We start from the raw sequence: 26,939 nt of genomic DNA, 5'->3' as shown, positions 1-26,939 counted from the left end.
TCCCCTCCTCACACCGTAGCTCCTCGAGTGTGAGGCGTCCGGACTCCTCACTCGCCCCCGCGCGCGCTGCTCGCCCGGGACCAGCAGGCGCAGCTCTAGCGTCCCGGGCGGGAGTGCGCGTGCGCGCGGCCGCGGGCCCCGCGCTCCCTCTCCCCCTCCCCTCCCCTCCGCGTCTCTATAACTTGGCGGGCAAGGAGGCGGCGCCCGCGGAGTCGGAGGGCGGGGAGCTCGGAGGAGGGCGCCGGGAGTTGTGGAGACAGCCGATCGGGGAAGTCGCCGCGCTCGGCCGGCGCTAGCCCGTTCTCGGGCTCCTTCGCTGCCGCCCTCCGTCTGCGCCGCGGGCCTCGGCGCCGTGGGGCGGCCCGGGGTGCGCTCGCCCGCCCCGGCCCCGGCGGCTGCCGCGCGCGGGCGGGATGTGGCGCCTGGTGCCCCTGAAGCTGGGCCGCCTGTCCCGCGCACTGAAGCTGGCGGCGCTCGGCAGCCTGTTGGTGCTGATGCTGCTGCACTCGCCGTCGCTGCTCGCCTCCTGGCAGCGCAACGAGCTCGCCGACCGGCGGTTCCTGCAGCTCAATAAGTGCCCGGCGTGCTTCGGCACGAGCTGGTGCCGCCGTTTCCTTAACGGCCAGGTGGGCTTCGAGACGTGGGGCCGCCTGCGCCTGCTGGACTTCCTCAACGTGAAGAACGTGTACTTCGCGCAGTACGGCGAGCCCCGCGAGGGCGGCCGCCGGCGCGTGGTGCTCAAGCGCCTGGGTTCGCAGCGCGAGCTGGCGCAGCTCGACCAGAGCATCTGCAAGCGGGCCACCGGCCGGCCGCGCTGCGACCTGCTCCAGGCCATGCCCCGCACCGAGTTCGCGCGTCTCAACGGCGACGTGCGGCTGCTCACGCCGGAGGCGGTGGAGGGTTGGTCAGACCTGGTGCACTGCCCCTCGCAGCGCCTGCTGGACCGCCTGGTGCGCCGCTACGCCGAGACCAAGGATTCGGGCAGTTTCCTGCTGCGCAACCTCAAGGACTCGGAGCGCATGCAGCTGCTGCTCACCCTGGCCTTCAACCCCGAGCCGCTGGTGCTACAGGTAGGTGCGGGCGCGGGGCTCTTCAACGCCAGAGGGAGTCCGTCCCCAACTCTCCTCTTCGCGAGTTTCCTTCAGCCCTCCCGCCTGTCCCAGTCTTGAGTGCCTGTGCGGTCGCGAGCCCTCGTTACCCTTTCCAAGAGCTGGGGCACCGCGGGCACACTTTCCTTTCTGTCCCGCCTGGCCAGCCTAACTTCCCCGAGTCTTTGTTTTATTTCTTAGATCATCTCCCTGTTAGTCAATCAGCTAGTTCTGGGACCAGGTGGGAAAGGGGATCAGAGAGTGGGGTGGTGGTAAGTGAAGGGAGCTAATTCTTGACTCGTGCTTTGCGTGGACTTAGAAGCCAGGGCGGGGGGGGGGGGGAGTGTTGGATTTAATCTGTGAAGTCTACAGCCAAGACTGGACTTTTGCATCCTGATCCTGTGACCTGCCCTAGTCATATGGTAATCCGGTTAAGGAAGGAATTAAAGTGTTTTTAGGTCGGAGCTAGGATCGAAGAAAAAAAAAAAAGGTTCTGGCCTCTAGCCCAACTGATTTATTTGCTTTCTTTTGACTTAATTTCGAAAATAAACGTGCCTTTTGGGAGGATTGAATGGAATCTTTTTACTAGTGGCCGAAAGAAGAAAAAAGAGAAAAATTCGGCTTGTCTTTGGAGTAATCAGTTTCTATACCCCCACTCCAGCTAAAGTGCTGTGCCCTTGGGCAGTGATTGTCCAGTAGGGGTGTGATCTCTCTTGACTGCAAGAAAAGTTACCGGTTCTAAACGTCAAGTACTGGGGAAAGTGATTTTAAATTAACCACAAGTAATTGATTGTATAGTTCACGCCCTTTCTCTGCTAAGAATGTCACTAATGGCTAGAGGGTTTGGCCCTTGTTTCTGTTGTTGATTAAACTATGAATAGGAATGTACTCTATTTGTGGCTTGCTTTTTCTTTCAAGTTTTCTGCATCTCAGTCAAGAGAAATCAGGCTTGATTAGATCAGCCAAGAATTCTTAACATGAATATTTGATCAGATGAAGTTCTAATGTGAGCCTTAATAAAATTCCAAGTTGCTCTTAAGATATATGTGATGGGTTAATTTTAAAGTGCAGCTTGTTTAATAAATACTTTCAGCTCTAATCAGTGTAAAATTCAGTTAAGCTTACCTTGGAGGATTATTTTATTCTTTAGTTTCCAGATTAGTGAGTCTCTAAAGGTTGAGTCCTTCAGTATGACACCCACCCACCCCTAAACCCCAGTCTCCACTCTTCCAAGCTGTATTTATATCAGCAAGGTTGGTCCCTGGACAGCACTTAGCATTGTAGTTGACTGTAGTCCATAGTCAAAATCTCTGGGGGGGGGGGGTATTTAGCATTGAACTTAAGGTATATACAGTTTTTGCATTTAAAATACTGAGTGCCTATCGAACGATTTTTATAGGGTTGATTCCAGCTATCTGTGTATTTGGGACAACTAATATTAAGATTAAACACTGTGTTGGCTTCTGAACTTGAGAAAACTTTGTTATGTAGTTTCCACACAGCAAGGCTGGCTCTCACTGGGAGCCTTGCTCGGCAGTTTCAGCTCGGTTTGCAGTTGACATAGTAAGGTGTGCTTGTGACATTACATTTTTCTCCCTTTATCTGAAGCCTAATGGCAGAATTGCTCTGGGTGGGTGGTTACATAGAGTGCAGGACAAATGTATGTGAGAAAATGTCTACTAGTGTGTGGCATTCATAAACTGCATCTTGAATTTAGGCAGCCCAGCTCCCAGGGTTAGTACTGACGCTTCATTATGCTACATACGTTAAAGACAGTTTTTACTACCAGTGGAACAGTGCTTGTTTTTTTTTAAACCTGAGGAGGTGGAGCTTAACCTAAAACCCTCCTGGAGTAGCTGCTTCCCTTACAGAAAGAAACACTTGATCTTTGGTAGTGAGTTTGAAAGTATATGTGGTATGATTGAGAATTAGTTGAAAATATACTAACGTTTGTAATCAAGAATACTGTTTTTATGTGGTAAATCAGATCATCTTGTACATTACTTGTTAGCTGTACAAACTGTACATTTATTTAGTAGTACAGTTTCTATAAAGCCAGCTCTTGGTACTAATAGAAAAGTCACTCACATCTGCTTCTTTACTTTTGCTTCATATAGTTTTAAAGTGTTTTTAAGGAACTAGTGCTTTACAACTTAAAGCTGAACTCACCTTTCACTTTTTTCCAGGAGAGGGAGCCACCTAATGAATTTTTGGATGCTGAATGATGACAAACTAGATTTTTAAATTTTCTATTGTCTAAATTTTAGGGGAAAAGAACACTTTGAACTTGTATTATCAAACTGTTCTTCACAAAAGTAACATAGCAATGATGCTTTTAAATAAGTATTTAGCTACTTAAAAATTCCCTTTTTATAAGGTACTAGCGAAACATGAAAATGCAGATCAGTTTAACTCATTAGCTCTTAGATGTTAAGAAACAGTACAAAATGAAGTCTTTGTTATAGCCTGAATGTGGCCTGAACAGGGAAGTGGAAGGTGTTGTCTGAAACACACACACCTGTGTTAAACTGTACTTGCGTTGTCAGTGTTCCAGTGTGAAGCTGAAAGGGAGTACAGCCCTTCCTGTTGCTTCATGGTCTTAGCAGTTATGGAGCGTGGCTCTGTCAGGGGTCTAGGGAAGCTGCTCTGTAATTGACAAGACTGTGCTCAGGACCTTTATCGGCGTCAGAAACCCCTTCTCTTCCCAGTTTCACTCATGAAGAGGTGTATTCTCATACCTAGCAGGCCCTTTGGAGGGGAGTTACCTGGAGTGGGATTTTTGGGTTTGGTGTGTGTGTGTGATAAACAATCTTGGGTCATTAAGAATGGAAGTAGAACATTGGAAGGTAACTTCTCTGCTGGTGTTTGTGCTTGCTACCTGTTCTTGAACATGGGGTGAGGTCAGGGTGGAGAGTGTCTGGAGATCCTGAATCTCAGCCACTAACTGTGCCTGACCTAGGACTGCTTGGTTGTTCAGGGGGAAGAGCCAAGAATTTGTTTAACTATATTATATTTGTAGAACTATATTTGCATTACATTTTCTGAATCGTGGCTTTAATAGGACTTAATTTTTATAGTATACAATTATCATTGTTCAAGCTGTGCCTCTTAAGCTTTCCTTTTACTTGTGAAAGGCAAAATATTGTATACGGGGCGTTTGTGTGGGGTTTGATGCACGGTAAACAAGGAATACATGCCAGCATATGGACAGAGGGTGACTGTGATCACCTAGTACATTTGGTCAGCTTCCGGAAACACAGAGTGTGGGTGCTGAAGGCTGTGACCTAAACCTCCGCTACACTGATCTCATCTGCTCTGACAGAGCCAATGGAAGTTCGCAGAGAGATCTGAGAAGTGCTTTCTCCTTAGCAGCAGCCTGAGTTCAGGATGATGTACTTCTTGGTGCCTTGCTAAATAAAACGGACTTTGAAATCGACAAAAAGGATTATGACTATTGAGATAAATGTTGGCATAAGTTGATAAACACTTTTTTAATGGAGTAGCTGTTTTTTCCCCTCCTAAATAGGTCTATTACTTAGTTCCTTTAATTCTTCCCTATTGGGGGGACTCTCAAATTTTTGATTTGAGAATTGTTTTTCGAAGTTGAGCGCTAACTAATGTATTATCTCTTTCTAAAGGAGGACCAGACTGGGGTGCTAGGTCTCTGCTAGGATGTGAATTTGAGGCCAGACTTTCAAGCCTTTTTAAAAAACCTAATGTTTATACATAGTTCGCAGATTTCAAAACAAAAGTCCTGTTAAGGAGGAGAAAAATAAGGAGCCAAGCACCTTGTTTTGCAGGAGTCTCCAGAATGGGTGTTTTCTCCTTCGAAGTTTTAGGCAGCAGGCCGGGGCTCCTTCAGTTTCTCCCTCTGGCAGCACATTTAATAAATGCATTCCTGCCTTTTGGCTTCAGAACACATTAGAGGTTGGTCCTTTGTTTTGTTTTGGTGCTCAGCTCTTCCTGCTTCAGCCTCCAGTGAGGACTGCAGCTGTGCATCACAGACCCTGCAGGGCTGCAGAGAGAGGGAGGGGGAGGGAGGGAGGGAGGGAGGACTTTTTAATCTTAAATTCTGTGGTGTGTCTCTGTGTGTGTTTGCATTTGAGGTTTCATTAACATGTCTGACGCTAGACTAAACCTCATGAAAATATAAATGAACATGACGAAAATAATTTTGTATACCTCAGTTCCAAAAATGAAGGGGCATTTTATTTATTTGTTTGTTTGTTTAGGAAAACAGTGAAACAGACATCCTTAAGGAAGCATGCCTTCATTTTTCCACTGCGGGGTTAGGGGGAATTAGTTTGCTTTACAGTTGTTGCTGGAAATAGTAATTTCTTTGTCTTTGTTGCTGGTCATTCTCTTTCCTGCGGGCTGGAGTTTCTGGTCTTGGGTGGCCACTTAGTTTTCCAGAAGATTGTAAGATTGGTTTTTGTTTTTGTTTTTTAAACTTTGTGGCTAGTCTGGCCTGTTCATCATTGGTTGCTACTGAGTTTTCAGATTGCTGATTTTTTATTCCTGTACCTTTCACTCACCTATATAGGAGAGTAATAATGGCCTTGAGGATGTAAAGTCTTGCATTTCTTATATGTACAGTGAATTTTAAACCATTGTGAAATGAGTCTAAGGTGGGCGTAATTATCCATCTTAATTATGAACCCTGGAAAGTTTTTATTGTTGGCCGTGACATCTTGTCCTACTTCCCAAGTCCTAAGAAGTGTGTCACCAAGCCTGGCCTTTGGAAAATCTTAAAGGGGGAGGGGGAAAATGGGATGGGGGTGTGGAGGGGTAACTGGGAAGGGGAATATTTGAAATGTAAATGAATAAAATGATTAATAAAAAAGAAAATTTCTATATTGAAATTATTTATCCAATGTATAAGTTGCAAAGAAGTTATCTGAACTATTAAAAAGCCAATTAGACTTTCAGTCAAAATAATTGAATTTTGTTCGTTATCTGGCAGATTGTCTTGTAAGGTATTTACACTAAAATGCTAGAGAGACTACCTTGGGCCACAAGTACTTAATTTAGTGTAGGACACACACACACACACACACACACACACACACACACACCCTGTGTATCTACACAGCTCTTAACTTCAGGTTCTAGTTTACTGGGGACAGTCATTTGGAGGGGGTTAGACATTTGTCCCATATGAGGTAAGTGGAATAGAAAAGCATCATAAATAAAAAACAAATTATTTGTCTTGGTGAATCGTTAGTTCTAATTTTATTCAGTACATTGACATTGCTAAATGGTGTAAAAATAGAAGTGACGTCAGGGTTACTATGCCATTGCTGAATTCTGCCAGCCACTGCTGAGTGCACCTGTGGATTATAGCAGAGGTGACAGTTCAGGATCCAGTTCGTACAGCTTCAGCTCTAAGGTTGAGTGGCACAGAAGCACAAGACAACTTTGAATTTTCAGATTCGATGAAGAGGAACGGAATGTCTCTAGTGGTAAAAAAGTCAGGGCAGGCCTCAGGTGGGAGTTCACTTGCACTGGGGTAGGGAAGGCTGGGTGAGCTCAGAGTTTATTTTCAAAGCAGTGGAGAATTAAAAAGTAGTTTTGGAGACTGAATTTAAGAAAAGTAACTTCTAAGACTTGTTGGGTTAAGATGTAAAGAGATGTAAAAGAAATATTAAGAGTTTACTGTTAGACTCTATTGTCAGAAAGCACACGGAAGAAATGGGTGGGGGAAATCGGGTTTCATTTTATCCTACATTTAAGACAATCGAATACTAATCTCTGTAAACCAGCGCCTGGCATTTATTTAATGGTGAGAGAGACTGCTGTTGGCAGATGTTTTACTGTTCTTAAGAAGGGTTGTGTTTGGAACCAAGGAAACCAGTACTGTGTTGACTAAAGAGAGTAAGACCACATTCTTAGGTTATCAGGTCCTTGCTCTCATGTCTTTTCATGGTTTTTAACTGGTAGCAAATGTTTGCACTTACACATTCAAGTTAGAAATATGGGTAACAGTTGCTGTTTGTAGAGTAGGTAAGAAAGGATCTGTTGAGATTAGTACATTTTTGCATAAAGCTTTGCCAAGTGAGTTTTGGCTGTGTGTGTGTGTGTGTGTGTGTATGTGTGTGTGTGTGTGTGTGTGTGTGTGTAAAAGCTGTTCTACAAGATGACTTCTATTTAATTTAGGTAGGGTTGTGGCATTGGTTTCAATTTCGAATCTAGCCATCTGGCATGATGTTCAGTTAACACAACCTTGGTATTTTCAAAGCATTGGTTAATGTTAGAATTGGGGGTGAGTGGAAAATGACATTCAGAAAATGATTTCATGAGAATAAATGAGGCATATCCTGAGACTTAAAATATCGTGAGTTTTTAGGTGTCTGCTATATTTGTGGTAAATTTTTGGCTGCTACTTCCCAGTTTAAATTAAGAAGCTAAGATCTCATAGAGAGTGTAGTAAAAATCAGGTAGCTATTAAATCTTCCTAGTGACTCGACTGCATTCTCTCTCTAGACAGTTCACAAACTGTGAGCACATTAGTCTATCACCAGCGCAGCACAGTTGACTGATCTGTATGAACAGCTGTTACAACATGTATTGCCACACTGGGATTTCATTCAGATTTGGGCTTTTAAAATAATTCTAAGATCAAAGTTAAACCTTTAAGCATTTCGGCACTCCTTATAACATTTGCTATCTTCAAATGTTCTCAGGTTCAAATTTTGTGTATTTTTGCGAAGAAATGCTAGTTATAGAAAAATTGATGGGCATTTTAGGTTGAATATTTTGGTAAGTAATAAGACTTTTTGAAGTTAGTTTATTAGGAATCTCCTTTTAAAAAAAAAAAATCCTAAATGGCAACACATTTCTCATGTGTTTATTTGATATTTATTTCCTCATGAATTAAAATTATATACCTTTCAAAAGAATGCTAGTATTCTATGAAAAATATCTGAGTACTTAAATTTTAGTATATAAAACTAATGTTGGCTACATAGGAGTAAAAGACAATAGTGCACTAGCCTTTATAAGTTGGCTTTATTCTTAATCTGTTAGTCTTATGCCATTTATAGGGAGTTAGTGAATCCTTTGAGATGTTTTCTTCCTCTGTAAAACCGGAGTGATATTTATACTGTTGTTTTCATTAGGCAGGTCCAGAACCAAAGGGGAAAGGCCTATGCACTTGGTGAATCTAATGAACTTTCTAAAGATCTGCTTCCCCAAATCTCCATATTCATCCAGAAATGTACTTATTTTCTTGATAGAAGACATCTATGAATAACACCTTCTAAATATGGTCAAGAACCACTAAATCTATTCACTGTTCTCTGGGAGCTTTTAATTCCTAATGGGCTATTCAAGTTTGTTAGAAATTATTCTAAAAATGTGATGTTATAAAAATGTATAATGTATTCATAAGTACTAGTAATACAAAACTTAAAAATGGGGTAACACAAACAAAACTAATTACAAATGCTTCATTAACTATTTACTACCAAAAATCAGAAACAAAATCATTGTGTTCGATAGAAAGAAAGAAGGACTCAAATATGTTGAGCTGGCTATGTGGATATGAGCACAGTGTTAATTGCCATAAAGTCCAGGGTTAATAAAAGGCAAAGGCAAGTCAGCTATAGTTCTTTTACAGTAGTCAAGATAAATTCAAAGCAGACTGCTAGCAATTTCCAATCCATTATTCCATGGTTTTATAAAGGTAACTACATAGCCTGTGCTGTTAACACATAGCAGCTTTCCTCAAGCAGATATTATGATACAGAATAATGTAGGTTATTAGCCCTCCATGTTCTCTATTTAAGCCAATCCTAAGTGTGTTTATTAGACTGATTGACTGGAGATGTGCTAAGAACATCCCAGGCATATGTTAACTGTCTCAGTGAAAACAAATGCCAATGAAGTTGTAGCATGAGAAAAGCTTGACTGAGAGGACGGAGTGGGGGTGAGAATTATGTCAGGTACTGAGAGGTAGAGATTGAGGTGGGCATTTGGGTCTTGCCTTATAATTTCAAACTCATTATTCCAATACTCTGTAATATTTCCCTTTTAGTGTAGAAGTTCTGTTGAAGACTATATGTTATATAAAGTGTAGCATATCCACATTATAGTTTTTTCCCATAATCTTTATATATAAATCATTTATGAGCTCCATGGTTTTGATCTCCTGTTTTGTATAATAGAATTTTAGTAAATTTCTGGCTTTGAGACAGTGTCAGTACACCTAGTGCTACTACTGACATCACTTATGTTTCGTGAGCTTACGGTTTTATTGTCCAAGAATAAACAAAATGCCTACATGTAATCATTCGTATTATACTTTAAGACCAAAGCATTTTATTTTTCAACGTAATATTGAAGGCATGTGTAATATTCAGACCCTAGCAGTTAATTGTACCCAGATTAACTGTTTTAATTAATCTCTGTCTTTGCGGATCTCAGTCATTTTCAGGGCCTCACACATAATGTGTAAACTTGTTCTAGCATTGCACCACATGCTTTATAAAGATAATTTTTATGTTTACATTAGTATTCCAGAGTTGTCTTTGTGCTGTTGCTAATTTAACATTGAAGGTACAGTAATGGAAAAGTAAATAATATAGATTTACAACTGTCTTGTACCTTATGCAGTCGTTACTTTTATAACATTTGATAGTCTAAATTTTGTACATGCAATAATTTACAAACATTTTACATCTGCCATTGGTACTGTTGTAAGTCTGAAAATTCACCCTCGCTTAGGAAGCACTTGCACATTTTTCAATTGTAAATAGTAAATAATTAAATAATTGCATATTTCAGATTAAATGAAACATTTTGGTTTCAGATAATTTTAATATCTGGTTTTGAAGTAAGGAAATCTAGGCCTCTATAATAAACTTTTTAATTCCTGCTACTGTGTTTTATATCCTTAGGAGTTTGCTAATCAGAAAAAAAATACTTATTTTCAATATTACTTTATATGTAACAAATCCAAGTTCTAATGAATTCAAAATGTCTTTCAAATTCTGCTTGGCTATGGTGTTTTGGTTGTAAGCCAGGGTTGTTTCAGGCTTGGCTTCCAACCCTGAGCTGGTTTTTTTTTTTTTTTTTTTTTTTTTTTTTTTGTTTTTGTTTTGTTTTTTTTTTTTTTTTTTTTTTGGTACTACAGTGCGTTTAATAAAAATCAGTTCTCATTAATAAAAAGTGATTTGACTATACAATGAAATAGTACTGTCTTATAAGCAAATGGTGTGACTTCACTGATTAAAGCTTTTCCAAAAGAGTAGGTAGCAAGCTACAGGAAGAATTCTATCTTAAAACGAGGCATAAGGTGTCAGTTAAAAATCAGGAGCAGTCACAATGCTAATATAAAATTGTTCAATATGACATTTGTTCATATATTTTACCCTTCTCTATGAGGGGCATGGGTAATGAAGTGTGCATTTGACTGTCGTTTGCCAGTTGGAAAGGCTCCAAAAACAAGGAGGCATTTGTACATGTGCAGATGTTGGCAGGGATCCCTCCTCTCTTGTTGTCAAAGACCATTTTATTTTTACAAAGATATGCTTGTGTCTGTTCTACAATATGGCGCGTGAATAATATGCTGAATGGAGCTGGTTTTGCTTTACTTTTTACATGATAAAATAATGTAATCCCACATACTTATTAAACCTTTAGTGTTCCATTTTTATGTCGGGATCTTTATACATTCACACTTCTTATAAATAGCCAAGTCTGTTGTAGCCATTTGTCTAACAAAAATGTCAAGGTCATGAGATATAAATTGAGAGGAAAGTTGAAACAGTGTGTGGTTTATGAACAGTTTTTGCACTGCACATTTCACATGAGTGATCTGTCTGTCACTTTTCTCAGTGCCCGAGAGAAATAAAAATATTGTTACGGATTCACAAACACATTTACTTCTAATTTCTAGGGCTATGTAGCTGTTGTCTCTGTCCCCAAAATGAATCCATTAATGTACTATATTTAAGATCCAAGATATCTTTTCATATAATTAGTATTTTATCATAGAATACTTAAGAGTAAAAGTTGTCCATGCAAAACATGATTGTCTTGTATATTTAGACTTAAAGGGGTTCTAAAGATTTTTCTCTTGTAAAGGTCTTTAAAGATAATCTCTAAATTAAATTAAAAGTGAAGGCAAAATTAGCTTTGATTTTTTTTTTTTTTTTTGTTTTGTTTTGTTTTTTAAAGAAGGAAAGCCACACCTCTGGCTTTCCTTCTGTGTGACAATGGAAGATGGTTCTCTGAGGGTTTTAAGGTTGTGCTTCTGTCTTCCTGGGTCACTTCCACTCCTTTAATGCTGCTCTAAGTATCATTTCGTACTTTTTTTTTCAGGTAGGAAGTACAAGACTGACACAGACGTCTGTCCTTGTAACCTCACACGTGAAACTAATGGTTGACTCTTAAGCATCTTTGTTTCGCTCCAGGATTTTTGTTACAGCATATTTTAGTGGTAGAAAGCGTCTTTGATGGGGTCCGGGGAGTTGCTCATTTGGAAAGGCTGACTTGCCCAGGGCCCTGAGTTGGATTCCCAGAATGGGGTCATGGGCAGATCTAGGTGATAATTAAGTTAAAAAAGACTTGTTTATGGCCAAAAAAGACATTACTTTTGATTTAGAACTAGGGTCTTCCTAGTAGTTTTTTTTTGTTTTTTTTTTTTGTTTTTTTAAAGCCCATTAGAAAACTTCACTAATGTGAAAAAAAAAAAAATTTTTGAGGCTGGGGCAAGAGGTTGAAATAAGCCTAACCCAAGTCATGGATGCTCAGAATGGAGGCCATGCTGAAACCAGTGTATCCTTTCCCAGGCCTGACTATTGGTAAACGCCCAAGACTCCTTCCTGGAATGGTCTTGACTGCTCCTGGATTGGGTAGGGCCTCTAGGGGTGTACAAACTTTAGTATGGTTACTAACACCATAGAATTTATTCAGTGTCTGTTCTTCTAGAATAAAAGCCTATAGCTAATCAAGGCCTCTGTAGTTCATCCTCATTGTCCACACAGCACAGTGCCTAACTGGGTAAATAATTACTCGTTAATGAATTTTTCAGGACTATCCATTCAAAGGAAGCTGCTGATTGCTTGTATAGAAGTCGAAAAGATATAGAAGTAAATGTTTTTAGAATTGATAAGAAAGGTATTGTCTCTTGCCTTGTATTGATACATTTGTTTCTGAGATATTGAAAAGTAGTACTTGTCAAGGTAGGAATCCTACAGCATCTGGGGAGAGATACTAATGTAATGTAACTTCATCAGACTGTATTATAATATTAAGGTAATTCTTTTGTAGAGTTTTCCATCTGATGAAGGTTGGCCATTTGCAAAATATCTTGGAGCTTGTGGAAGAATGGTGGCTGTAAATTATGTTGGAGAAGAACTGTGGAGTTACTTTAATGCACCATGGGAGAAAAGAGTTGACCTTGCTTGGCAGTTAATGGAAATAGCAGAGCAGCTTACAAACAATGACTTTGAATTTGCACTCTACCTCCTGGACGTCAGCTTTGACAATTTTGCAGTTGGTCCAAGAGATGGGAAGGTAATCATTGTGGATGCTGAAAATGTTTTAGTTGCCGACAAAAGATTAATTAGACAAAGTAAGTATATCATTTTCAGATTTATCTTTTGTACATTTTATGTGTAAATGTTATATTTATAATAAAATCTTAATCTTCTTAAGATGACAACCTTGTATCATTTTTTTAAATTTTGTGTTACCATGTTCAGCAAATATTCATTATACTTCTACTTAGAATTTTCTTTATATTTGGGAAGGAGTGTGGAGTCTGTGGAGAAATGTGGATGTGTATGCATATCTCTTGCCATCCTGTGTTTTGTAGTTTAGGACACAGCATGTTAAACATCAAAAGAGGGGTTACATAACCAACTGTGGGGGTTGTGGGAAAAGTTGGTAATAGTCAAAGAATTCTGAATTGTGCAACTAGCAAAAATGAATTCAAAATCAAGTAAATAATAAATGTGAGGTACTCGTGCCAGCGACTGCTTGTGTGGTAGCATCACTGCAGCCTAGATTTGCAGCACTGCTGTGCAAAGCTAGAGCTCACTGCTGCCCCATCATCAGTCACTGCCGCTTGATCACCGTGACACAGACTGCCGTGTCTCCTGAACTGCAAACAATTTGTGTAAGCTCTAGTAATGTTGGACCATAGAAAACTTGGTATTTTCCTACAACCATTCTTTGGCACGTTAATATCAAATAAGTGGGTTTTTTTTAGATTGTATTGTTAGAATATTTGATATTAAAAATTAATCTTTTAGTTGCTGGCTAAATTTTCATTTAAAAATCAATTTTTGTTTGGGATTAGGGCAGAATGACTAGTAATTTCTGAAGTGACTCTGAAGGTAATTCTGCCAGTTTCTGGGACATATGTACACAGTAACATTCTCAGCATTGACTATTACAAATTCAAAATATCCAGCTCTGAAAAACGAGATGCAGTGTGTCTTGCAATATTAGGTACTCAACTGAAAGTTAATTTTTGCATAAAATAAACACACATTCATTTCCTTGGTATGAGTCTTTAATAACCGATGCAAATATATATAAAGTACTTGTTTTAAAATAGTTTAATGGTTTCTTATTGTCAAATATTTGATTTATATTCCTATACATTCAGAGTTGTAGAAGTCTTCCTTGAGCAGGAGGCTGTGGATAGAAAAAATTGAGACCCCCATGTTTAACTTAATGCAAAAGGAAGTTCATGTTGTTACAGGTCATCAAACTGTCTGTCGCTGCTCTTGTGAAGGGTTCATTTCTCTGCAGGGTCTTGAGGAGTGTTTTGTTCTCTTCTGGGGTTCCCGTCCTGGTGGTTTTTTCTTATTTTTAACTTGGGCGATTTCTAGCACTGCAGATCTGACTTTAGCTTAACATTAATGATTATATCTTCATCCAGGCTTTGCTTTTTATTTATTTGTGAGCTCTCTGCATGATTGGTAGGCAAAGTATAAGAAATGTTTTGAAATTCAAATACCATAGGAACTTCAAAGTTTCAAGGATAAGTAAGCTATATTCTAGAAGTAATTTGGCTAGAAAAAGAAATGTTAGGGAAACTATGTTCTCACCCAAATCTTAATGCTCGAGCAGGTAGCACAGGAGCATCTCAAGTTTTAAGCTATTTTACAGTACGTACTGAGTTAGAGGCCAGCCTGGGCTACAGTAAGACCCTTTCTCTACCAAGTATAAACCTAAGAATTGTTGGTCCTTGGTAAGAATCTTAACTTCCTTAGCTTATCTCACCCCTGGACATAAGGGATAGAAGCAATTTTAGGTTACCTTTAAGAATTTCCAAACTCTGCTGCCTGGTGCATGTGGCTGACACGCAGCTGTGTAGTCACTACATTCTCTGTGAATATTACTGAGCTCTGCTCAGGGCTTAGTTTTGCTTAACACTGTGTTCAGGTGCCACCAAGCACTTTTCTGATGTCTTGACTTGTCATGGATCTTCCCACAGGGAGGGTCCTGTTCCCCTCTTCCTTTCTGTGTACCATACTTATCATTTTAAAAGCTGTAGCCTGCTTTCTCATAGCTAATGCCAACAGTTTCCCCTTGCTTAAATGGTTCCAATGACCTCTCATTGTTCTGGTAGAACCCAGATTTCTTATAGGGTACAGTGTGTGTGGCTTGATCTTGTTCTGCTTCATTTTCAGTATCTGCCTCAGGAATGATGATGCTCTGTTTTCCTGGGTGAATCTGTCGCTTCTGGACTTTCCTGAGTGCATGTTCTCTGCATCCGGGTCTCATCTGTTTTGTGCATATCAGCTACTTGCTCTCCAAGCCTTTACTACCAAGAACATAAATACTTTCGTGCTCTCAATGTGGGTGTTAGTCTTTTGAACTTACACTCGGGACTTCAAATCTAACTCTGTTCACATATATAACAGGCCCACCCGAATGTCTTATATAGCTGTTTTATATTGTAAAATATTCACTCCATTATGTTAGTATTTCCTGCCTTGCCATTCAGTTAGAACCTTCAACTTTGCTCTCTTACTCATAATTTTCGTTTTGAATCTTTTTTTGATTTGGCTTTTCTTTCTTGATCTTCTTTGATTGCCGGGGTGACATTTTAAAAAGTCATTTTTATTAGTGTGTTTGTGGACATATCTTTTGTCACCTTCCATCATGCATCATGCAGGTCATCAGGTTCAGCTTTATCTAAGCCATCTCGCAGGCCTGCTGCGATCATCTTACTCCCTCCTGGCTGTAACCCAAAGTTACCTTTCTCAGCAGTAAATGCTCATGCATGCAAGTTACAGCTTGCTTTTTTTCCTTTAAGCTTTGCTTGTAGCTATTTCTTGTGTGTGTCTCACACTCTAGCTGCAGTGCTGTTTCCTCAGCCAGGTGGACTAGTGTCCCTGTGTGCATCCCTTTGCGGATACTGTCTTATGGGTGGCAACCCTCTTTTCTCTAATTTTTGACTTCTGAGGTCTAAAATAAGGTATTCTTACGTAGCCACCTGACACTCGAGGCAGAAATCTCCATCTCTGCAGCCCTGTAGCATTAGGTGATGCTTTATGACTCTCTCTATGCTAGAGGAAATCCTAGATGCACCAGAAAATTGGGGCCCTTTTTTGATCCTTCTACCTGAGATCCCGATACATGATGTTTTTGTGAATTAGTATATTGAAACACTTAAACTTTACTGTGTATTTTACATATAAGAGTACAGAACAAAGTTCTGTTAATCAATGGGATGCTCTATTCGAGAACCTCAGGAAGTTATTTTTCAAATCAGCATTTCTGATTTTTCCTTTCACAGATAAGCCTGAGAATTGGGACATCTGGTATGAAAGCAAGTTCGACGACTGTGACAAGGAAGCTTGCTTATCATTCTCAAAAGAAATCCTTTGTGCTCGAGTCACTGTGGACCACAATTACTATGCTGTTTGTCAAAACCTCTTATCGAGACATGCCACCTGGCGTGGCACTTCTGGAGGACTCCTTCATGATCCACCAAGTGAAATTGCCAAAGATGGCCGACTGGAGGCCTTGCTGGATGAGTGTACCAACCCCAAGAAGCGCTATGGCCGATTCCAGGCTGCAAAAGAACTGCGTGGCTACCTAGCACAGTTAAGTCACAATGTGAGGTAGTCGGCAGGACCTTTTCCTTTTCTTTGCTGAAACAGCACTGGCAAAACTAAACCACCAAAAAACTGCCTAGAATAAACAAAGTGGAAGTACTGCATCGGAGGATGATGAACTTCTGATAGATCTTACATTAACACCCATCAAAATAAGACATCACTGTACATCAAAGTTCTCATGATGCTTCTGCAAGTCTGTTTTTCACTTTGGAGATGGAGATACCATTGACTGCTTTTTCCCCTTTCCATACCTGAGTGTATGATATTGTTAAGCTATTGGAAAGGAGTCTGATAGTTACATGGCTTGTGTATCAAAGGGTACTTGGTACTTAGTTTGCATTTCTATCCTGATTTTGTGAATCTCTTGCATTTACTTTGAATGTCAAGTTAGATTGGCCTGTTTTATAGGCCACATTTTCCTTCTGATGTGTAAAATCATTTTCCATTTTTTAAAAGTTTTACACAACCAGGTTACTATAGGTGTTCATTTAAACTTTAATATAGGTAGTTTTCATTCATGCTATGAGGTACATACTTAACTGTTAGGGCAGACACCCAGGTTTACTGATTTTACAGAGATCTTAGTATTTCATCATGTAAATAATTTACCTCTCCCCAACCTTCTATGCTTTACCATTGCATGATAATATCATTTCAGGTTATTTAAGAGTTAAATCCCTTAATGCCAGTAATTATAAGTATACACTGAACATGATGTTCAGCATATGCTACAAAACGTCACTGCATCCTTTGCTAAAAGGCTTCAAGAATAATATACTAGCAGTCTACACTTTAATAACTTTGAATGAAGAAACAATAAAAGTCAATGTTTCTAAATGCTAACTAGTCCAAGATAGTAATGCATATGCCAAAGAGATATTAGACACAGTCCTATGTTTAGAACCGAAAATAGAATTGGGCACCTTCTTATCCCACTTCAGTATTTTAGCTGTCACTCTTAAATTAAGATCTACCTGTTCCTTTAATGCTGACAGTTGAGCTATTGCTTATATTTTTAAAAAAATGTATAACTTAAAGACCTTCTACCCTTTTATTCATTGGTAGTTTTTCCAAAATGAATATGGTAATCATTGTTGGAATTTAATTAGGAACCAAAACCTTTACTTACTGATACACTAATAATTTTTACTGTAAAGCTTGTCTGCCCATTGTGATCTTCTTTACCCAATAGCTAAATATCGGAACATCAAATTAAATATGTGAGTAGAAAAATTAACAAGTAATATGTAAAATTTTTGTCAACTTTAAAACTGTTCTTTGTAAAAGTTGGCTCTCAGTAGCACAGGTAATATTTTTCTGTTTGAAGTTTTTTTTTTTTTTTTCCAGTAAAGTTTGGGGTAGTGGGTTCTGGTCTGACTTACTGAAACAAGAAAGTGATTAAAACATGCACAACCAAAGCCAAGTTTGTTCTTTTCATTCATTTAGCAACTATTTATTGAGCCTCAAGCCCATGCCAGGTGCATTTGTAGCTGCTATATATCCAAACATGATATGGTCAAGTAACTTGAGCAACTATGTTAGCATAGGCCCTTCTTAAGTTGAAATGCCATTATTTAGGAGGACATTTTCATGTTATTTGATTATTGTGATGGAAATTCTCTTTGAAGTGGAGAAAAACAGCAATAAAATTAATTCAAGTTTAACAGTGGGAAGACCTAGGGTAAGGGATCTTACCAGATTGCAGTGTGTTTCTTCTTGTACATCAGTATATTGCATAGCTCTCAGTGAAGCATTGAAAACCTTGGCTAAACTAAATTTTTACAAATTCAGTTTTTTTTGAAGGGCATAGGAAAAATCCAACAATACTCTTTTGCTTCTTTAGACAACACTAAAGTATAGAACTTCAAAACAGCACACCATTATATTTTCCATGTGTCCATAACATGGAGGCTGAAGCTCACAGGAGAGCTGTCTGGCTCCACAAACATATTTTTGGCGAGTGGCTGTGGTTGTGATTACGGAGCAAGAAGTAAAGAAGCTCTCCAGGCGGGGATGGCTACTTCAGGTATAACTACCATTAGAGATGATGTGGAATTTCTTTTATCTTTGGAGATGTTTGAGAAGATAGTAAAAGAATTAGGAATTTAAATTTACAGGGAAAAATATGTATGTGAAAAGCAATAAATATTTTGTTCTCTTTGCTATCAAGATGTTCACACTCAGATATTTATTATACAGCAGCAATTTATATTTTTAATCATTGCCCATTAATAGACGCAGTAAAATATTTTTGAATCAAACATTTGGGGTTTGTATGTGCATTTAAATTGTCTTTTGTACTGTATGTTACTGTTTAATTTGAATATTTTATCAGAACTGTCTCCCTGTGCCTTTATAATATAAAGTTGTTTCTGCAACTTTTAATGATCTTAATAAAGAATACTTTAAGAACCATACTTTGCCTGCTCTGTCTTCAACTATGCAAGTTTTTCTTGAGAAAAAAAAACTAGTTATTTCAGTTTTCTTACAGTTTTTGGAAATTGTCTCAGTTGGACATAAGCTGAGTTTAAGATACTGATTTATTTTTCTGTGATAGTGACTTTTTAAGTTCACTACTAAGAAGTGGAAAAAAAGCTTAGAAACTTTCAAAGGTACATTGGAGAATTATATGGTGTTCATTGTTATTACAGTAACTTCCAAAGTTACCAAGAATGTTTCAGTTTCCCCAAAATCTGCTTTCCTCGGCTTACTTTAGCAAGTTAAATGTGTCCTTTGATTCAGAAGTGTACATTATGTATGTTTTCTTTCAACAAAACTACAGTGTAACCATTTCTATCAAAAATGAATAGAAATGGCCAAAGCCGAAGGTTTCTCATAAATCTTCCCAACTTCAAGAATTCTGTACCACAGGATGAGTAGATGGAGCAACTTCGTGACGGAGCAGGATGCTAACCAGAGTGGACTGAGACATGTTCAGCATGTAAGTCTCTGAGTTCAAGTAATACTGAAAACAGCAGTTATGGCGTCTTTGAGAGGATATTAAAGACTCACTGGGAAAACTGGTGGATAGAATTAAGCGAGGCACCCTGCCTTACCTCTGGAAAACGCAAATGATACCAGGATACGTTTTGCAGAACACTTAGAATTTTAATAAATAAATATAGGAGTGTTGGCACAAGTTTGCAATCCGTGATGCGGTGACAATTCTAAGTAGTGGCCACACTGAAGCTGTTCATTGAAAAGCTGATGGGGGACATCTTCATGGATCAGGATGGCAGCTGGAGCCTCAGTCCAGCCTCCTGATGACAGATCTGGTTATCTGGACCAGAAGGAAGTACCCAGTGCCACCCATGAAATGGCTTGCCACAAACCAACCAGTAATATGGCCACACCCATAATCTATGTACTAGTGGAAAGTACACAGAAGAGGAAACTTCTTAAAAGCATAGCATTAGCTATAGTCAAAATTCAGAGTTTGAGACATAGCTTTCTCCCATAAACTGCAGGGAAAAGCAACAGCATCAGAGGAAATGTTGGTGGCAGAAACATCATTTCTGCAGGTTGAGGAAATCGCTTTCTTTAAAAATTGGAGACTTGAATTGGAGTGGATGACCTGAGTAACCTCATCAACTTCACTTTCCCACTTGAACACATTGAAGAGCCCAAAAGTACCCATTATGGTAATTTATGCTAAGCAAGCTATAAATTACTAATATATACTGTTAAGCTGTCAGTCCAAGATTTAAACAAGAATATTCTCCTTTTATAAGATTACTTACCTAGGCTACAAAAACTGGCAATGGAAGAGCTAGACCCACTTTCCTGGCTGACCTCTGAATGATTGGCCCGAACACCCTCCCCCCCCATTTTCCCATACTCTACAACTTTTAAGAAGCATGTAACAGGCAAAATTATTATAAAAGGACAAATTTTGTACATTTTCCCAATTATAAATTTGGGGAAGGGAACGTTTATTAGGACAAGTAGAGGGAGAAGGGTCCCTTCAGACAAGGTAACAGACTCCAGGGGAAGGGAGAAGGTAGAACAGAGCTATCCATTCTGAAAGAATGGGCAGGGCTTGCCCTGCCTGTCCTGCCTCTTGAAGTTCTAGGTAGGTTTTTGCTCAGGTGTTTACCAGGAGTCTATCTCTAAAATTATTTCAGGTATTTTCAAATATTTTGAGAAGTAGAAAAAAAATAAGGACCAGGAGTTGTAGGCAGCTTTGTCTTGGGAAACAAGAACCAACAGTGTTGATTTAGTGGGAGGTAATCAGGTTTCCTGGGTAGTTTTTGCCTTTTGTTGGCACTAATTGTTTTCATTGAAAAAGCCGTGGTGATCCGGACAGGGGAGATAGTTCTGTTGGCAAAGAAGTTGCCAAACGAGCAACTGGACCTAAGTTTGATCCCATGTTACAAAAGCCAGGTGGGGTGGCAGGTACAGGTGATCCCAGTGCTGGGGAGGCACAGACAGGTGGGTTCCTGGGGACTCCACGGACAGCCAGCCTAGCTTTTGGGCAAATTCCAGATCAGTGAGAGACTCTGTCTGAAAAAAAATAGTGACGTAGATAGGAATGACACCCAAGAACAGCCTGTGGCCTCCACACACATTCCCCAACCCCCACACACAAATATTTTCCTGTTGTTAAAACTATAAATAGGAAGCAATGAATTGCAAACACCTGACAGCCGTTTGCTCCCCGAGGGAAAGACATTTCTCTGCCATTGAAGAAAAGACATTTTAAAAAGATAATATCCCTTCGAAATCTTTTTTTTTTTTAAATGCTCTAGTCCAATCGTGACTCGTGGATAAATTATTGGATGGCTGTGAGATAAATGCCCACACTTTGAGGATGACAAATGCCTGCTTTGACTCACTATGAGATTATCGGACAGGATCAGGTAACCTGGAAAAACACTTTGGAAGTTGAAAAGCGCTACACATAGGTCGTAAGTGGTGTTTTTCCCCAGAAAGAAAAGAAGAACTTCATTCAGGATTAAGCAACTGGCTTCTTGCTAGTTGGTGGCACTCAGCCATCTATGACTCTACCTCCTTGTGACTTAAGACCATAACCGAGCATCAGATCAGGTGAGGCACTCCGCAGACTTATTTTTAGAATTTGCCCTGTGACTGTGATGAAACGGTTGAAGCTATTATTTAGCAAGAAAATTCTAAGTTTGCAGCTCCTTCTTCCTTGTGGATGTTTGCAATCAGCTAAGGAGAAATAATAATTTGGAAGAGAAACTATTTGAAGAGGTAGTGTTATTAAATTCTCGGTGAATTTATATTTTTTTTAGTTGCAATATCAAAAGCAATGAAAAGCTTCTGCTACAATGACATGTCTGTGACAACTTATTATAACCGGAGGGTTCATTTAGGGTCACTGTTATATGAAGAAATAACCTAATGAGTTAATATGACAATATCTATTTATGTTAGGATACTTAACACTTATAATTGTATCTGGCACCTGTGGTGGTGCACACCTGTAATCTAGCACTCATGAGGCCACGAAAGGAAATCATTAGGCTAACCTATGATGCTATATACTAAAGCCATATATATTTTTAAAATGTATAAATACTACATGAAACTGGTAACTAAGTTTTCCTATTTATTCACTCCGCATCCCGATTGCAGCCCCCCTCTTCTCCCAGTCTCCCCTCATACAACTCCTTTCCCCATCCCCTCTTCCCCTTCTCTGAGAAGGGGGAGTCTCCCCACAACTCACCGGGAACTAACCCACTCTGGCACATCAAAAGTCACTACAGGACTGGGCACATCTTCTTCCACCTAGGCCAGACAAGGAGCCCAGTTAGAGGAACAGAATTCACAGACAGGCAACAGAGTTGAGGACAGCCCCTGCTCCAGTTGCTAGGAGACCCACATGAAGACCAAGCTGTACACAGATGAATGGGGCCTAGGTCCAGCCCCTTTGGTTGGTGGTTCAGTTTCTGGGAGCTCCTAAGGGTTTAGGTTGACTTTGTTGGTCTACCTGTGACCCCTCCAGGTCCCTTAATCCTTTCCCAAAACTCTTCCACAAGACTCCCTGAGCTCTATTCTAATGTTTGCCTGTGGGTCTCTACATCTATTTTGGGCTGCTGCTGGGTGGAGCTTCTCAGTGGACATTTATGCTAGACTCCTGTCTGCAAGCATAACAGAGTATCGTCGTTAATTGTGTCGGGATTGTTTTTTGCCCATGGGATGATAATTTAAGTATCAGGGGTTTCTAAAAGAAACTGGGTAATTATATGACTAAATTTGCAAATTTGTCGAAGTCAGGTAATATGACCCTATTTCCACACTCCTCTCTGAGAGAAACAGAGCAAGTGCAGAGGATAAAGAATGAGGTTGAGTTGTCCTGTCAAGGCAGAATGAATATTAATCTTATGTGAAGATGCAGTGACACGGAGGAGGTGCTGATGGGTGAGGAGAAACACCTAGGTGATTCTAGAGAGGCAAGTGCCTCTTCTCCCCTGCTTCTTCTTTTGTCAACATTTTCTGGGAATTTCACATTATGCAACCTGGTCACATTCACTTCCCAGTCCTTCCATGTCTGCCCCCACTCCTTGTGTCACCAAAGTAAAATAATAATAATAATAATAATAATAATAATAATAATAACAACAAGAACAATAATAATATAGTAGTAGCAAACAAGTCCAATTTGTATCACCTATATACTCACTGTAGCATGGTCCAATTCTCAGTTGCCTGCCCCTTAAATAGAACTGATCCTTCCCCTCCCACCCTTCCACCAGTAGCCATCCATCTTGGAGAGCAATTCTTCAGCCTCCCCATTGTCTCCCATGCCACACAAACCATTGTCACCATACAGGTGGGAATCAGGCTGTGGGCCATAGTGAAAGTCCTTTCTAAGCCATTGCAAACTATTTATGCTAAAAACATTTCCTTAGCCATCTGTCTTGCTTATCCCGTCCAATATTTCATCATACACATACTGCTTGAAATAGCCTTCCACAACATCCCATCCATGGATGAATACCACTGTAATTGTGGGATTGCCAGTTCAGAGGCACTTGTACAGAGAGACTCTCCTTGGATCTCCAAGTTAGCTTCCAAATGGTCCTCTGGAGAGCTTCATCTCACTTAAACTCACCCCAAAAAGGAGTTCTTACTCTCCAAAACTAGATTATCATTCACTGACTTAAGCTTTTTTTTTTACTGAGGGGGGTGCAAGAATTAGGAGGGAGGAGAGGGATGTTTTTCATGCTGTTGACTAAGAGGTGGTATCCAGGGCTTTCCTGATGCTATCTGTTAGCATCAACATTCACTTATCACAGGCTGGGCTGGAAAACTAGAGTTCTTTTTGTCAGCACATCCTCGGAGCTTCTCTTGGGCCACAGAGAGAGAGAGGGGTGGGGGAGGGAGGGAAAGAGAAGCTGAGAGGTTTTGATTCATGAGATAGGCACCTTCTAAAAGGAGAAAGTAGAAAAGGCACACTGTTATTTTCCCTGGTAGTCACCAGTGAGTGAGTCACTGGCAAAGAGGACAGGGGGGTGGGGTGGGGGGTAGGAACACTTTCTACTATAATCTAGAGAACTCGGCCCTCATGCCTTCCCCTGGCACTGGCTCCAACCTTAGGCTCCTAGCTTTCTAGAAGTTTAGTAGACATGTAGCACTTTCGTATCTGAGTTACCTGTTTTGTCTCCTCTGCCTGCACTGAGTGCAGACACGATAAATCACTAAAACCTGCCATGTTGACATTTTATGTGTTTTGAGAGAGTCTTGTTTAGGCTTTTGTTCATACACAAAGGGGAAATCGTAAGAAAACTAGACCAGCGACAGTGTGTGCAAAGCATTCTCTGTTCTGTGTGTCCAGACTTCTCCCCCTGCAGTCTTCCAGTACATGTGCTTCCACACTGGGTCATTCCAGGCCACCATGAAGAGAAGATGCAGTTCCCAAAAGTGTCCCAGTCCTGTCCTTACATTGCGTTCTAGACCATACTTGAGTGAGAATTTGGTTTCTTAAACACACACACACACACACACACACACACACACACACACACACACACACAGAAATAGTATAAGGATATGTTTTGATTTGGATCTCAGGTGTGGGATATGGGGTTGCTTCTGATTGTCCTTAGCAGCTGACTATGATTTGCCTCCCGCTTTACAATCTGTGACTGTCTAAGTTTGGAGTTCTGGAGACTTTTTAGAGGATATATAAGTGCTAGGGCCGTGAGAAGCTGTGGGTTGCTGCTTGCTGCCGATGACTATTAGTTGCTTTTGGTTTATTAAAAAGGTGTGAAGAAGAAGCAACAACAAGAAGAAATTAGATATCCTGACGGAGAAAAGCAAACCTGCTGCAAGGAGCTCAATGCCCTAATAAACAGGAAGTAGTTTAACGATATCATCGCGGCCCCATTTCTGACCCCTGACCTTTTTCAGGTATCCCTTTCCTTTCCTCTCTGTACTTTATTCTTACCTACCTAGTGTTAGGGGTTGAAAGGGTGGAGGGAAAAGGGCGGAGAAGGCTGGAAGAAAGAAGAACCCACCAAGTAGCCAAAGACCATCAGTGGTAGAAGTCCTGCTGCTTTCTCAGTCACATCAGCAGATACGCTGGTTTCATCCCAGGGTTTCCGACAAAGGAACTAGGATCTGTAAGGAACTAGGATCTGTACGGTTCTTCAGCTGGTTCTTGATAATTGTTGTTTTGTTTGTTTGTTTTGATACAGAGTGTCCTTATGTAACCTGGAAATTGCTACATAGACCAGGCTGGCCCTGCACTCAGATATCTACCTGCCTTTGCCTTCTGAATGCTGGGACTAATGAGTGGCTTTGTGATTGAAGTGCATAGAGGGTTATATGATAGCCAGTAACTCCAGGAATAACACATTGAATCATGTGCTGCCAATGGTGGCACTCTACAGCGACGGCCCCGCCCACAGCTGGTGGTAGACACTGAACTGCAAAGTGAACCCTGATTTTAGATCCATAAAACTATTGGCTGCAGTTTATGAACTGTGAGGGTTTTCACGCTGGTGTGATGTGTTTTTAATTTTTTCTTTTTCTTTTGGAACATATACAAAGCAAATTAGCAATTCCTGCCATTTAAAATTTCATCACAGTAGCATTAATTTGATTTGCAGCACTGTGTCAAACAAGTTTTTAATGTATTAAGAAATAACGGCTCATCTTCATTTTTCTCAGGTGCTGGTGATTTTCAGGTGTGAAGTGGCCCCTTGTAGATGCTTTATCATGGCTCACAAAACAGTATTTGTCCATTGCATCTGGCTCCTTTGACTTAGCAATGCTATTTTCAAGTGTCACCCGTGTTGTCCTTATTTTTGCTCACACCCCAGTGTATACATAGATCACATTCATTTATCCATCGGTGTATACTTGCGTTGTCTTCAGCTTTTACAAATAACGCCACAGTGGATGCTGTCATACATTTAAGTATCAGTTGGCGTCCCTGCTTTTAATTCTTTGGCATTTGTGTCGAGGACTAACATTGTTAGTTTCTGTAATTCAATGTTTGACTTTTTTGAAGCACCATTAAACCATTAAACTGCCATCATCTTTCAACACATCTGGCTGGTGCCTCAGGCGAGAGTACGGAGTTGTCTATTCTTGTTCCAGAACCAGGAAGCGGGAGGCAGAGACTCCAAGTGAACTGGGCGCTGTCCTTCTAGAGCCGAGTCCATATAGGTGGAAATCGCAGAAGTGAAAAGGCTGCCCAGGTTCATTGGTTGTGCTGTTAGTAACAAAGACATTACTGCAACTGAATTTGAAGAATCAGCCCAAGCCTAGGGATGCTGAACGTCACCCTTGTATGGTTTGGGATAGGACATAGAAACAGCTTAACAATACTGTGGGGGAAAGAGGAAGAGTGAGGAACTGCGGTGATCACTTGCGGCTTGGAAAGGGAAGCTGCTGGGGTGAGGAGACAGAAAACAGGAAAGACTAATTTTGTTCTGCTAACAAAATTTTAAATAGCATCGCTCCCCATGTGCACACTTTGAGTGATAGGCATTGTTCCAAATACTGCATAGCTACTCTTTAAAGCAGGCTGCTGTGTTACTGACTTGCCCAAGGCAGCAGAACTGGGAAGATGCCAAGATGGTATCTGAGTCCAGCCTCTGGCGCTTTGTGTCCATACATGTATCCCTATACATTCCAGACCTATCCACATTCCATACCAGCCCCACAAGTTCCATATATAATTCCTCTTCTCCTCCTCCTCTTCTTTCCCCTCCCCCTCCTCCTCTTCCTCCTCTTCTTTCTCCTCCTCCTCCTCCCCTTCCTCTTCATTCTTCTCCTCCCCTCTTCTTCCTCCTTCCCCTCCTCTCCCTCCTCCTTTTTTTAAAAAATCTTTTTTTAAAATCTTCATTTTTCTCTATCTACAATAGTGACTGTTCACTATTCTTCTACATTGAGGTTACACAGCATTATAGTTTCCAGTTCAGTTCACAAAGCAAAATCTTCATTTCCGAACTGTCTGTCTGTCTGCCTGCCTATCTATCTGTCTGTCATCCATATGTAGATAGGTAAGTAGATAAATCGATCGATCGATAGATAGATAGGTTATCTAGATGTATATATTCTACAGAATTGTGAGTTTCATTGTGGTACTTCATAAACACACACACACGCACACACACACACACACACACACACACACACACACACACACACACCAACCTTTGATCATTCCCAAGCTCTTAACCTAGCTTCTTGTGCAGGTTGAATTACTTTTCTTTCCCCCAACACTCTGCCCACTTTGTTCGTATATCACTGAATGACCTGTGTCTGCTGAGCTTGGACTGGGCCCTCT

The 26,939-nt window shown here is 40.4% G+C and overlaps 1 protein-coding gene across 2 annotated transcripts; it reads left to right on the top strand.

Annotated features, from left to right (window-relative positions):
• The first annotated feature begins 235 nt into the window (after nucleotides 1–235).
• DIPK2A (divergent protein kinase domain 2A) lies at nucleotides 236–18,578 on the top strand. Of its 2 annotated transcripts, none has more exons than XM_080933976.1 (3): nucleotides 236–1,070; nucleotides 12,363–12,666; nucleotides 15,850–18,578. In XM_080933976.1, the coding sequence occupies exons 1-3, from the start codon at nucleotides 414–416 to the stop codon at nucleotides 16,179–16,181; spliced, it is 1,293 nt and encodes a 430-aa protein (XP_080790102.1). In that variant the 5' UTR covers nucleotides 236–413; the 3' UTR covers nucleotides 16,182–18,578. The 2 variants fall into 2 exon arrangements, with proteins under 2 accessions (XP_080790102.1, XP_080790103.1); XM_080933977.1 differs by lacking the exon at nucleotides 236–1,070 and adding an exon at nucleotides 6,447–6,575.
• The last annotated feature ends 8,361 nt before the right edge of the window (nucleotides 18,579–26,939 follow it).

The sequence above is a fragment of the Micromys minutus genome, assembly GCF_963924665.1.
Source record: "Micromys minutus genome assembly, chromosome: 21".
NCBI classification, from domain to species: Eukaryota; Metazoa; Chordata; class Mammalia; order Rodentia; family Muridae; genus Micromys; species Micromys minutus.
This window is presented reverse-complemented; position numbering and strand designations above follow the sequence as displayed.